Here is a 14684-nt window from a genome sequence, read left to right on the forward strand (position 1 = left end):
CCCCATCCTGCCCCAGGCGCGCGCTCGCTCTTCTCCTCCCCTCCTGCCCCGCGCGCGTGCCCGTACTTCGCCCCTTCCCCCACAGACCCCTCGCGCCACTCACCTAGGGCCGGAAGCCTGGGGCCCCCTAAACAGCCCTCAGGCCGTCTAGGTCCCCAGTCTGGGACTCCTCCTTTCAGGCCCACCTGCCGCACCCGCCCACCACGGTGGGAGGAGACTGCGGTCCAGGCCGGGGGTGGGGCGAGTGTCCGTTTGGACCCTGCCGATTTTCCATCTAGGATCTGGCGGCGCCGCCATCTGGCGGGCTGCCAAGAAAGAGTCACGGGGTGGATGGAGGGGGTGGGGAGAAGCCTGGCTCTAAAGCCGGGCCCATCCTCGTGCGCACGCGCCCTAAGCCCCTGGCAAGACTAGTTTCGGCTGCCTACTTCACCCCGCTGCGCACGCGCCCCGGCGTCGCGGAAAAAAAAAAAAGCGATGAGCGCCGGCTGAAGGAGGGGCTCCAAGTGTCGCGAGAATCGGGCCCGAACCTGCGCTTTCTCCGTCTCCTCTTTAGCCTCAGAGTAGGGGGTCAAGCTCCGAGTTTGGGGTCCGGAGTTGGTCATGGCCGCCTGCGGAACCCCCGAGGAACAGCAGCCTTTGCTGGGCGAGCAGGGCCCGGGGAGCAGGTGAACCAGGGCCCAAGGGTTGGGGGTGGCGGCGCCTTCTGTCTCTCTGCTCTTTTTACACGCGGGGAAACCGAGTCAGGGCATGTAGTGCCTGGACTTTCTCTACTTTCAGGACGAGTCGGGCTTGGCCTGGGGGCAGCTTCGGTCTTCCAAGTTTAAGTTAACATTTTCCACGAACAAGATTTAGTTTTCTCTTACAACAAGGATGGGCAATCGCACAGAGCCGGCCTGTGTTGTGACGTTCGGAAAGCGTTATGTAGCGATCGGCACCCGCCGGCCACCACCTGCATCAGAGCAGCCTGGCCTTAGATCCCGAGTCAGACCCTGCACCTTCCCTCAGTTTCCTAATCTGTAAAGTGAGGACACTTCCCCTTTTAACTAATGAGATAATTTCCCAAATCTTAGCGGACGATACACATGTATTTTTGTCACATACACAATAGTAATATACAAGCATGCTAGGCGTAGCATGTAACAATGTAATATGTAATATACAAATATAAATGCTAGCTACAGTTTCTAATTAGTCTTCTGGAATCATAGTTGGAATCAGTGAACAGAATTTTTCTCTTTTTTTTTTCTGGTTCATTCCGTAGTTTTCCCCTATTTCTTAGTTTTGCAGAAATTATTTACTTTACATACATTCAGATATTCAGCTATTGCCCCGTAGATGGGGGCAGTTTCGAATTTTTGTCACCAGCAGTGTTGCTATAAATAAATATTCTGGGCTCTTTCCTCTTTTGTTTGCTGCCTCTGTATGAGAAAGAGGAGGAGGAGGAAGCTGATGGAAACCAATTCACCAACCCCAACTTCAGGAAGCCAATAGTCAAAGCCCAAGTAGAACCTTAGCAGTTTCCAGCTGAAAAAGGCCACATTAAAAGATGAAAACTTGGCAATTGTGCATCACTCACATTTTGATTTATTAAATTCAAAGCATGTTTAAACAGAGATTGTCGAAGTTCAAAGGAGACACCAAAAAGTTTGGGGTTCCTGACAGTTGTGTGAGGTGTCTCAAAAGAATTTGCAGGCTTAGGCCCATCTGAAAGTGAAGGGGCAAAGTTTGTTATGAATGTTAGGACTACTAAAGTGAACTTAGCTAGGAATCTAGAAGGTGAAGATAAATTTTTAGAACCTAGATCCGGTGCTTCTAGTCACTGATATGCTAATTTCATGGCTTAGAGGTAGAATTGAAGAGTGGACTGGTATTGAAGAGGGGACCCCGAAACTCTAAAAATCCTTAAAGGAGAAAAATCTCCTTCAGTATGTACTGCATTATTGAATTCTGTGACTTAGGTAGTATGAGACTATTGTCTCAAACTTTTGTTATTACTGACCAACAAATTGTCATGTGACTGCCACCAATGTTTATAGAAGTACTGTGACTCCCTTGGCTAAGGGACCTTAGGGTTATTGCTACATTCTCTGTAGGTGCTACACCCCATCTCAATGGTTGCTGTTTATTAGGATGAACCAACCTAGCATATTGTTTTTTGAATTTTAGCCATCAGAATCCCAGCACATAAAACAGCTGATAGAAATGGCAAAATGTTGGTTTTTTACACTTTACTGAATCTCCCTGGAAAAGGCCATTTCTCTGGATGCAATGAAGACTAGTAGTTTTACATATTTGAACCTGTATCTAGTCACACTGCTTACTGTTATACTGTGAAAATGATTTTTCCTTGAGTTATTTATAATCATATCACATTTAAATCGGTATGTGTTACTTTAAATAATATATTAGCATAATCACATCCTCACATATCTGGAACAAATATAGTGAAGCATTTAAATCGAATTAAGACTTTACCCATCTCAGGATTTTGGAAAATGCTTTTCAAGTTAGAGACAGCTAGGTGGCACAGTGGATTGAGTGCCTGGCCTGGAGGCCGGAAGCCCTGAGTACAAATCCAACTTCAGACACTTAGTAATTGTGTGACTCTGGGCAAGTCACTTACCTCTTCTCCCCCCCTCCCCCATTTGCCTTCAGATTCCTCATCTGTAAAATTGGAGGAGATAGCAAATCACTTCAGCCATCTGCCAAGAAAACTAAATGGGATCATGAAGAGTCATGTGAATGAAAGCTCATTGAACAATTCTAGATATGTGAGTTTTCTTGACTGTGGAAGGCTTTTAAGCACGGTATTTAAATTTTTTAAAAACCACTTTGCATTAAAAGATTTCCAAAACAGATTATACTGCACAGCCTTCTTAAACTGAAAAGTACTATTTTACCTTTTCCTTTAATGACCCCTTCTCATCTTTTGTGATTTTGATTCTGTTCTTTGTAACACAATTATGCCCTCGGGATCTATTAAGATATTTTCTCTTCACAATAACCTCAGATTCTTACTGATTTTTATTTGAATCTGGTTTTTTATGTGGGTGTTTTGTGTTTTTTTTTTCCTGGGGGTTTTTCCTTTTCAGCTCTCAGTGCTGTCGATGTGGAGTTTTTATGTCTTCCTGATTTTTTTTTTTTTTAAATCTGAAGATGGGAAGATCTCTCCTTACTTAAAATGTTTATCAGAGTCATTTGAGATTTTCTGTATACTACCATAAGCACAGGAATATGCAGTTAAATGTAATCGATTGGACAACGGTTATATTGAACACCAACAGAGAATGGATTGAGAACTAGCCAGAGCTAAGGGAGAATATAGCAGATTGGATTACATTTGAGGAATTGAATAGCATTTTGTGTTCCCAGGCTGTTCTCCAAACCAAAACTCACCTTTTTATTTTCCTATTCATTCTCTATACCTGTGACTCATTTAATAGTACAATTTGGATTCTTCACCGGTTGTATTGTTCAATGAAGGCAGTGGGAACCATGTGAGGGTCACAAATAAGATTTGCATGCAAAAAGTGGCACCAAGGAAATCATTAAAGATCTGTGGTCAGGAAAGGTATTGAACCAGGAAATTCAGTGGAAAAGAGAAGTCAGGTGGAAAGCCCTAAGGTTAAAAGATCTGTAGAGGGGAGGGGATTTCTCCCTCCATCCACCCAATATATCCCTTCCTTCTAGGAGTTTTTACTCTAATATAGAGATGAAACATAGAGAAGTGGGGGGCCTGGAGAAGAGAATTCGGGGAATAAGGGTGGAGACCAATGCTAAGCATCATATACAAGAAGTGGGGCAAAAAATAATTAAAAGATCTCACATGAATGAGAAGAACCATAGGGCAGACATTTGTTTCCATTCCAGGAGCTTGCAGTTGAATTGATTTGGTCACTACCCAGAGAGAGCAAGAAATGATTGTAGCTGTCAGAGGGTAGGATGCTTACTGAACTCCAATTTCATAGTAATGGTCATGTGAAGTCTGGGACTGGCTAGATACAATGTATATGGGAATTTTTACTCTCTTCCCACCAGTTTAGGTAAGGTTTACTCTAGGAACAAGTTCTGAAATCCACTGGATTAACCATCCTTGTAGGTTGTAGGGAATGGAGGCTTGGCCATTGGAGATCTTAGCTAGACTAGGAGTACCTCTGATCCTGATGGGAAGAATAGGGGCAGCAACTGTAATGCTGGAGAAACTGAGGCAAGATAGAGGTTAGAGAGTTTTTAATATTACATTTGAAAGGGAGAGATTGTGCTGGGGATGATGAGGTTTAGATATGGAGTACCCAAATGAAATTAGGGTTTAATTGAGGTCTAGTGGCAGGTTCGGGGTACAGGGAGTCAAATAGAGCTCCCCTGCAATCCCTTTGGATTTGGCGCAAGGATATGGAGTTAAATGAGGTCTAGTGGCAGCACAAGAGTCCCCTGTAAAGAAATTTATGGGCTGACAACCTAGATTGATAAAAGAGGTTTATTATGGGGTGTGGAAGTAAAGTTAAAGTCTAGTTATTAAAGTTGATGTAGAGATAAGAGGGCACTGGAAATAATGTTCCAGTGGGCAGAGATCCTTGGCATGCCAAGTGGAAGGCTGCCAGCTTTGGGACCTCTGCAAAGAGAGGACTCCAGCTTGGCTCTTTTATAAGGAAACATTTAATTAAAGGGGCCTGTGGGTTAGGAGAGAGTATATATCTCCTATTGGAATTCAAAGGGATGCTTTTGACCAGAATTTGTGAATCAAAGGTCCTAGCTTCTTGAATTGATAATGCATCAGCTAGGAGGGGTTGGGAATCAGAAAGGAATAAATCAATCTGAAAGGACTAGTTTCTTAAAGGGAACACAACCCGAATTAGGGGCATGCTGCCTCCAGGGCTGATGTCCAAAACATCCAGCAGCTAATGTGTGCTTCCCATGAAGTATACATGCTCGTGACTCCAAGCTACCAGGGAGTAGACTGAGGCAGGGGCAGATTCAGAGCACTGAGAGCAGGATCAGCGTTCTGACAGGATGAGGAGGAGCACCAACATTCTGATTAGTTGGGATAAAAAAGAACAATGACAGAATGGGGGGAGGCACTGGACATTCTGATAACTAGGGAAGGGCTAGGGTCATGATGTCTAAAATAGAAGATCTTTCTCCTTATCTGGATCATGATGATTAGGAGGGAGCTGTGGTGTTGCAGGATTGAGCAGAACAATTAGGAACTGAGGCAGAACAATTCAGGGAAACTGAGTGAGGACAATAAAAGGGAACTGTAGCACAACACAACAAAAGCAGAGGCCAGCTTACTATTTGTTAGAAGACCTGGAGAAAGGCAGCTTTTATTTTTCTGCTCCTCTTCCACTAAGGATTTATGGACAAAGATTACATAGGATGAAAAGTTTTTGTATGGATTGTGATCTGTGTTACAGTATTATGGGCATCCTAGATTAAATTTGGAAAGGACCATAACTTTTCATTTAGATTATTTTGTGTCATGGAGTCCTTTTGGAAGTCTGGTGACTTTCTTGGAATGATATTTTTAAGTTCATAAAATATAAGGAAGGGAAGGGGAACAAATATTTATTAACCACCCTTATGTGCCAAGCTCTGTGAGGAACATTACAAATATTATTTCATGTGGTCCTCACAAACTCTACATGCTATTGTTATCCCTATTTTATAGATGAGGAGACTGAAGCAGACAGGGATGAAGTTGACGGGGAGAGCCCTGAAACTCTTATTCTCTCACTCTGACTTTGGGGGGAAAGCTTGAGAAACTCCCTCAGAGAAGCTCTCCCCTGAGAGACCCACCCCAGGGAATCAAGATAAAGTGGTTTCATTCTATTATCTGGGTGGGACTAGTTGAATCCAGGACCACTCCTCCTGGAGATGGAGATTTCTGTCCAACTCTATTGAGTTGGAGATTAGTCCGGGGACACTCATTCAGTTCGAAGATTATTCTGATTTCATTCTGATTTCAACTCAAACAGCTCCCAGCCCCACCAAGAGCTACCCATCTAACAAGCTTCAATTCCTTCCAGAGGACCTAAATGCAGGAATCATGCCAAGGAACCTCTTTCTCTCCTTAGCAGTGTTGCTACCCCCTACCCCCTGAAAAGATTTTCTTTTCAACATTACTCCCTCTTTATCTCTCTCACCTATTTCCCTAACAGGACCTTATTTACCTCCCTGTCTGGATTTCTCTGCTAGAAATTTTCTCTTTCTCTGTTAGAGGATTTCTCTGCTAGATCTTTATTTCTCTGTCAGGACTTTGCCACTTGGAAGTCAGTTTTCCTAGCAAAGGCTAACTTCCCAATGCCAAATGCTAATAAAAACTTCTTTTGCCAGTCTAACTGCCCATAAGTACATAAGATAAAAGGAAGGGAAGGGAAACAAATATTTATTAACCACCATTAAGGTTAGAGATGGGGGTAAAGGGCTTAGAAGCCATGCAGGAGTTTGATTTTGATCCTACAGGCAATTCTGGGAGAAAGATTTACTGTCAGACCTGTACTTTAGGAAATTCACTTCCTGCCTGGGAGGATGGATTAGAGAGAAGAGAGTAGAGCCTGTACTCGAGGCTGCTTGCAATGGCTCCCAGACAGGGAATGAGGCCCACCACTTATTGTGGTGGACAGAAGAAGAGGTAAAATCCATGAGACTTGGCTACTAGTGTATTATTTGTTTGTTTATTTGTTTATTGCCTACTATTTCTTTGAATCTGCTTGACATTAGATCAGATGTCACCTGTAGAAATCCTATCCTAATATTCTCATGTTACAAAGCAGGTGAACAGAAAGAAACCCAAAGAGTAAGCTCAAATGAGATGACCTAGGTGGGGAGAAGTGAGCCAGATTCAAACCCAGGTGTTCTGACTCCAGATCTGGGGCCCTGTCATACTGGGTTTAATGATAAAACCACAGAGATCACCAAGTCCATCTCATATCTGAGAAAAAAATTATGCAATGCACCAGCTCATTTACCTCCCCTACAATTTATCCAGTGTTTATTGTATTTAGTTATTTTTATACAAATTGTTTCCCTTAACAAAATCTTAAGTTACTGTTTCATTTATTTCTTTGTATCTCTAGTGCTTACTTTAGGGCCCCACTCATAGTAGGCCTTTAATACATTGGCTAACTTTTGTGATGTTTGTCCCTGGCTTCAAACTCCGTCCTGATTCTAAATAGAAATTCCTTTTTCCCTCCTCCCATTTTCTCCTCTGATTTATTTAACCATGCCTTCTGCTACGGTTCTGAGACTCCTCACCAGTTATTGTTCTCTATTAGTGACAACTTCCATTGTGATATAGTTTGAGTTTGAATCCCACCTCAGATTTGGTCATAAATCAGACTTTTCTAGATAACACTTTGCCTGGGTCATTTAAGAGCCAGCCCTGGAGACTCTTAAGTTGAAGAGTAGTAGCTGATCTCGTAAATTAAATTAATCTATAGAGGAAATTTCCTCAGTTAGTGGTCTTTCACAAATTTGTGATTTCCTCCTGTCCCTACTTTCTATGGACCTGGAATGGGCTATCAAGAACATCTAATCTATATTCCCTTTGTTGACAGATAGACTTTTTCCCCTCATTGTTTCTCCTATGTTTAAATTTTATATCACTACCCCCCCATTCATGTCCACATGTGGTGGTTACATAAATATTATTTTCTCATTTTTCTACAAATCTAGCCAGTGGGATGTTATAGAAACTGAAGAGCATTATAGGAGTCGATGGCGTTCCATTCGCATCCTGTATCTCACTATGTTTTTCATTAGTGTAGGTAAGTATTGGGATGGGAAAGAAGGAAACAAATCAAGTCCTGTAATCTTTCTACTGTGTTTTAAGTGATGAATAATTTTTTTTCTTATCAAATTACTGATTAGGAGTAGTGCCAATATATAACTATAAAGTTAAATAGTTATACATGAAAATGAAAGGGCAGTATTTGGAGTGACTATTTTTAAAGTGATGTGTTTTTTCCCCATGTACTCTCTTGAGTTGACATGTACTAATTCTGATGGCTTCACTTGAAACTGGCTTAGAGAATCAATCAATAAAATATTTGTTACATAAAATAAAATATAGAAAATGCTGTGCAAAACTTAAAATGCTACATAATTGCTGTGATAATTAAGCTAAAGGAAATGGTTTCTGACTTCAAGGAGCTGATATTATGATGAGAGAGATAACATGTACATACCTAAGTCAGCAATAATGGAATGAATACAGGGTACTTTTGGCAGAAAAGACTTGGGAAGGAAAGGATGCAGAAAGAATCAGGAAAAGCATAGAAGGAGGCACTTGAGTTGAGTTCAGAGAAAGCCAGTTTTCCACAAGCAATAGTAAGGTGAGAAGGAAGAGCTTTTCATGCCTGGGGAACCACTAGTGTCAGCTCAATGCTGCCTATTCGTTTTTCTATTCAGGAGGAATGAATCTCTTCTGTCTTCTTAATCTCTTTTATGTTCCAAACAGTAATGTGTGAAAATCAGATTTCAAATAAAATTAAAAGTGAAGAAAATGACCAATAGCCTCCAAAATTCTGGTTTTTTTGTTTGTTTGTTTGTTTTTTGCTGAGGCAATTGGGTTTAAGGGACTTGCCCAGGGTCACATAGCTAGTAATTGTTAAGTATCTGAGTTCAGATTTGAATGCAGGACCTCCTGACTTCAGGACTGGGGCTCTATCCATTATACCATCTAGTTGCCCCTTTTGCATTTGTTTTATACTATCTTATGTCTTTTCTATTTTTGTTAGTTTGCAACTCAAACCCTTTTTATAGATATTTGATATAAAGTTGTTGGGCTTTTTCCTGTTAAATGCTTCCCTTCCCTTAGATGAGTTAGATGAGTTCTTTATCTAGATAAACTTTTCAATTTCACATGATTAAAATAATCTCTTATCTTTTGTAACTATTTCTATCCCATATTTGATTAAAAATTCATCTCCAACCCATGGCTATGAGATGCTTATATGACCTACTTCTAATTTTTTTAATGGTATGATCATTAATAACTAAGACATGTAGCCTTTTTGAAATTGTTGTAAGATACGATTTAAGAATGTTGATCTAAGACTAATTTCTGTTACACTGTGCTCCACAAAAATGAACAGCATTTCTGTATCAAAATTCTACAAAATAAATGCACAAAAAGCATTTCCAGCAGTATATTACACTTAAATTTTTAAGATCTACATAACATTGGGGATGTTTCCTCTGTTGTTTTCTCTTTTGTTTGTTGTACATCTTCTTGTCTGCCACTGGCATAGCTTTTGTGAATCCCCCTTAGTTCACTCAATGCCATGATCAGATATAAGAACAGAAGTCAAGTAGAGAAGGTTCATAATAATATTTCAAGTCTGTAGTACTGTGTACTGTGTTTGAAGGAACATGTTGAAAACTAGAACTATAAAATGACATGATTTTTGTTCACCTTTCACAGGATTTTCGATTGTAATTATGTCAATATGGCCATTCCTCCAAAAGGTTTGTAAGTCTCTACTTGCTTTTTGCTGATACGTGGATCGTTAAAATAAGCATATCAATGATTGGAAGAAATCATTTTTATATCTCCAGTGCCTTCCTCAATGCACAGAGTTGGCATTTAATAAATGTGTTGAATTAATCAATGTTTGTAAAATTGTATTGTCATTATATAAGGGAACTTCAGTGATCTTACTCTTTTAAATGTTTTTTTTTTCTCTTTTAATTGTTCTAGTGTTTAAGATTTAGAAAGTTCTAATTATGTAACCTAAATCCCTCAGTTTCTGTAATGTTTTGCTTTTGTATATATTCTCTCTTTATGGTATGTATTGTGTTTTTGAAGGCTACCATTGACTTTAAACCCCCAGTCTCTCAGGTTAAATTTTCCACACCATTCTAGATAGTGACCATTTCCTAAGCTCTTAACATTTCCTCTTTTTTCCTTCTCTAACCTAATCAAACTATCCATAGAGCCAGATTGTATATGTAAGGGTTGCAGAGTGAGAAGTTTCTATATTTATGTATATCACCATAAAGCTTGCTTATTTTAAAAATATAAATCTCTGAAAACTGCTTTACTATCTGAAATTCTATCAACTGCATTAATTTATCTCTGGTCTTACTCATTATGTATCTTTTTTATTTGGCTTCTTATGTTGCTGGAAATTACTGTGTGTACTAGAAAAGACCAGAATTAGTGACTATTATTTTTTTATGCACAATAATATGTTGAAAAGTAAATCTAATTTTATTCTTATGGATTTTAGAGATCCTTGAAGTCAGAAAGCTCAGCATCCTATTGTTACACAGTGACCTTCCATTAAAAAAAAAAAATTATTTCCTGATCAGAAAATAGTAAGGGTAATCAACATTTATATAGCACTTTGTAGTTTTTAAAGCAATTTATGAACATCATCCCCTTTGCTTTCCACCCACCCTATGAGGTAAGTATGATGGGACTATTATTCTCATTTTATAGATGGAAAGCTCAGTCAGAAAAGTAATACACGATTTTCTTAGGGTCATACATATATGTGACTGAGTTTAGATTTGGATCCCAGTCTTTCTGACTTCTAAGTCTAGCTCTTTATGCTGAGGTTTATGTTTTACACTTGAGTTTTAAAACAAAGCAAAACTTTATAATGGGTTGTATTTCTATTTGCAGATTGATCCCACAGCAGATACAAGCTTTTTGGGTTGGATTATTGCTTCTTATAGTCTTGGCCAGATGGTAGCTTCACCTATATTTGGCTTGTGGTCTAATTTTAGACCAAGGAAAGAACCTCTTGTGATCTCACTCTTCATTTCAGTGGCAGCCAATTGCCTCTATGCCTATGTCCATGTACCTTCCTCCCACAATAAATACTACATGTTGGTAGCTCGTGGACTTGTGGGATTTGGAGCAGGTAATATACTTATTGATATGTTATCTTTCTATTTATGTCGAATCTACATTTACTTTGACATTCGAAACTCTTCATAATTTGTCCCTGTCTAACCCATCAGATCTTAATTCCTATATGTCTTCAACATAGAGCTTTTCCTCTAGTCAGGGAAATCAACTTGCCTATTCCTATCTCTATGGCTGTTCTTTCTTCTTGGAATTGTCTTTACTCTTTTTCTTCATTCTTCAGGGACCAAGTTCAGTTTTTAGTCCTTCTTTTTAGTCCTTCTTCCACCTTTTCCATGCTACTCAATCTAGCAGTTTTATATAGTTTCTGTTTTATATGCATACCTTTTTTCTAAATTTTTTTTTCTTAGTTTTTAACATTTACAAAATTTTTATTTCCTTTTGTCTTTTTCTCCTCCTTCTTCCCTAAGATGGCAGTCTGATGTAGATTATACATGTACAATCATATTAGACATATTTCCACATTAGTCATAATGTCAAAAAAGAATCAAAACAAAAGAGAAAAGCCATGAGAAAGAATAAACACAACAAAAAGTGAAAATAGTATGCTTCAATCTGCTTTCAGGTCTTCATAGTTCTTTCACTGCATCTAGATAGCATTTTCCATCATAGATCTTTTGTAATTATTTTAGATCATTGTATGGCTGAGAGGATTTATCTATCTATCAAATTTTATCATCTTTGCCTTTTTTCTTCTGATTAGATTATAACTTCCTAGAGGTAAAATCTTATGCTGATTTTGTATCCCACACTAGCCCAGTGTTGAAGCATATGGTAGACACTTAAACAGTGCTGGTTGGAATTGTATGTTTTTTCTGTTACTTAGGGCATCTAGAGTATATAATAGAATTGATGTAAATTTGTGGGTTTGTGTGAGGTTCACATATTTGGGCATTTGTTGTAAAATTAGCTATAGCAGCTAGTGCCTTACCCATCATATAGTATGGTCAGTAAATATTAGATGAGCAGAAAAAGGTTTTTTTGGTGTTAGTATAATGACTTTTAAATATTTAATCTTTTTCTAGAATTCTGCCTTCACATTATTGAAAAGGAATGAATTAATAGTAACGTTTTAAATCTTAACCTCAGTGATATAGTAGTGCATTATAATATGCATCTAAAGCAGTTTTTGTGGACATAATTAGGGAACATGAACAGTTTTTTATAATTACTTCCCTTTTTATATAATGCTTAGTTAAAATGAATTTTATCAAGTAGAAACTACTTTCTTTTCATTTACATTTGTTTTTTTCCCTTTTTTTTTTTTTTAAAGGAAATGTAGCAGTAATTAGATCTTATATTGCTGGTGCTACTTCCCTTCAAGAAAGAACCAGTGCTATGGCCAACACTAGCGCTTCTCAGGCTTTTGGCTTTATCCTGGGTCCAGGTAGGCATCTGGTCTTTATTTATTTATTTTATTTTATTTTTTATTTTATTTAGAATTTTTTTTCCCACAGTATATATGCATGAGTAATTTTTTTTATAATATTATCCCTTGTATTCATTTTTCCAAATTATCCCCCCCCCTCCCTCCACACCGTTCCCCCGATGACAGGCAATCCCATACATTTTACATATGTTACAATATAACCCAGACACAATATATGTGTGTAAATACCATTTTCTTGTTGCACATTAAGTATTAGATTCCGAAGGTATAAGTAACCTGGCTAGATAGACAGTAGTGCTGACAATTTACATTCACTTCCCAGTGTTCCTTCTCTGGGTGTAGTTATTTCTGTCCATCATTGATCAACTGGAAGTGAGTTGGATTTTCTTTATGTTGAAGATTTCCACTTCCATCAGAATACATCTTCATACAACATTGAAGTGTACAGAGATCTTCTGGTTCTATTCATTTCACTCAGCATCAGTTGATGTAAGTCTCTCCAGGCCTCTCTGTATTCCTCTTGCTGGTCATTTCTTACAGAGCAATAATATTCCATAACCTTCATATACCATAATTTACCCAACCATTCTCCAATTGATGGACATCCATTCATCTTCCAGTTTCTAGCTACAACAAAAAGAGCTGCCACAAACATTTTGGCACATACAGGTCCCTTTCCGCTCTTTAGTATTTCTTTGGGATATAAGCCCAATAATAGCAATGCTGGGTCAAAGGATATGCACAGTTTGATAACTTTTGGGGCATAGTTCCAAATTGCTCTCCAGAATGGCTGGATTCTTTCACAACTCCACCAACAATGTATCAGTGTCCCAGTTTTCCCACATCCCCTGCAACATTCATCATTATTTGTTCCTGTCATCTTAGCAATCTGACAGGTGTGTGGCATCTGGTCTTTATTTAGAGAAAGGAGGAGTAACCAAGTCTTTATCTGCCTTAAGTTGTTAGGATGACCTCTGCATCTGTCAGTTGTGTTAAATGAAATCCAGTAGCTGACTGACTAGAAATTAGATTAAAAAAAAAAAACAAACATATTATCTAAAGTAAACAACCATTCAGCATCCCAAACCTTCTCATTTTTATTATTTTTATATGTTCATTAGAAACTTAATGTCTTCATTGTATTGCCTTGACTTCCTTTGTTTTTTGACCTTGTTTATCACTTCCTTTCTGCTGGTTACCTTATTTGATAGAGTTAAAACAGAAAACAGAAATTCCCTCAGAAATTCCTGTGTGTCACACATTATGACTGCAAAGCTAGTGTTCTTTGCAATGTTCTGGTCAGGGAGTCACAAAGAAAATGGCTCAGGAGCAATGTAGTCACTGGATTGCAGAGGATCTTAGAGGCTGTGTGCTTTAGCTTGGGAAAATGCTGAAAAATCTGATCTTTTTGACCCTCTCCCTTTTTACTTTTTAGCAGCCTAGCATGCATAAATCATCATCTATTAGCATAATTTTTACTGTGCTAAGTTTTTCAGACATGTTTTGCCGTGATTGGAGAAAAAGGAGTAACATGGAAAGCCATTGATCTTCAGGTGAACATGTATACAGCCCCAGCTCTACTTGGTGCCTTTTTGGGAGTTATCAATATTATCTTGATCTTTGCTATATTAAGGTAATTGAATAGAAATACAATTATGTTTTGTATTAGTGATGTTCTTTGTCCTTGTTCAGGGGGTGTGTTCTTTGTGGCTTTCAGCTCCACTGAGTCCATGGTTCTTTTCTTCACTTTTATCTAACATACATGCAGCCTCTTATAGCTTCCATTATCAAGTACTTTACACACCTTCTCTCATTTGCTTCTTATGACATCCCTGTAAAGTTAGTACCCAGATAGTGTTTGGCATAATAAGAAGTAAATTCAACTTGGAATTGAGATTTGGGCTCAAGTGCTGCTTCAGGTATGTGTTAATAGTATGACTGGGAACAAGTTATTTTATTTCTCATTTGTAGTTTGCCAATGTGCATAATTAACATGCCTCTTAGAGTCATCATAAGGAAAATACTCCCCCTATTATATAGTTGTTAATTGTTGTAAATAGCTGCCAGTATATAAATAGGGAAATGACCTGCCCTCAGTCACACAGTAAGTCAGTGTTCTTTGTAATGCTCTACTCAGGGGCTCACAAATAAAATGGCTCAGGAGCAATGTAGTCACTGGATTGGAGAGGATCCTAGAGGCTGTGTGCTTTAGTGTAGAGGGCTGGAGCTCTGGAGAAGTATACTTGAAAGAAGGTGTTAACTCAGTGGAATTGATGAGATAATGATTCTCTAATTCACATATATCTAGTATGATATAATGATATAATCACTTATACTCAGTATACTGTAATGATATAATTGTAATAGGGCATTTAAGGGCTGAGAGAACTAGGGACAAAGTCAGACTCAGACTGAGAC

The 14684-nt window shown here is 38.6% G+C and overlaps 2 protein-coding genes across 5 annotated transcripts in view; one reads left to right on the forward strand and one right to left on the reverse strand.

Moving 5' to 3' along the window:
* Positions 1–321, reverse strand: part of ABHD18 (abhydrolase domain containing 18) — a 53413-nt gene extending 53092 nt beyond the window's left edge. For all 3 annotated transcript variants that reach the window (XM_074274828.1, XM_074274825.1, XM_074274827.1), the window contains exon 1: positions 104–321. The gene's annotated coding sequence lies outside the window, so the exon portion shown is untranslated. The remainder of the gene's footprint in view (positions 1–103) is intronic.
* MFSD8 (major facilitator superfamily domain containing 8) overlaps positions 1–14684 on the forward strand; it is a 38536-nt gene that overhangs the window by 1144 nt on the left and 22708 nt on the right. The window contains exons 1-6 of one of the 2 annotated variants that reach the window (XM_074274823.1): positions 70–665; positions 7675–7766; positions 9425–9468; positions 10631–10871; positions 12150–12263; positions 13755–13899. In XM_074274823.1, coding sequence (XP_074130924.1) covers positions 601–665; positions 7675–7766; positions 9425–9468; positions 10631–10871; positions 12150–12263; positions 13755–13899 — 701 coding nt within the window. In that variant the 5' untranslated portion in view covers positions 70–600. Of the gene's footprint in view, positions 1–69; positions 666–7674; positions 7767–9424; positions 9469–10630; positions 10872–12149; positions 12264–13754; positions 13900–14684 lie in introns of those variants that run through there. The other variant, XM_074274824.1, reaches the window with a different exon arrangement.

This window comes from Sminthopsis crassicaudata, chromosome 6 (assembly GCF_048593235.1).
Source record: "Sminthopsis crassicaudata isolate SCR6 chromosome 6, ASM4859323v1, whole genome shotgun sequence".
In the NCBI taxonomy this organism is placed as follows: Eukaryota; Metazoa; Chordata; class Mammalia; order Dasyuromorphia; family Dasyuridae; genus Sminthopsis; species Sminthopsis crassicaudata.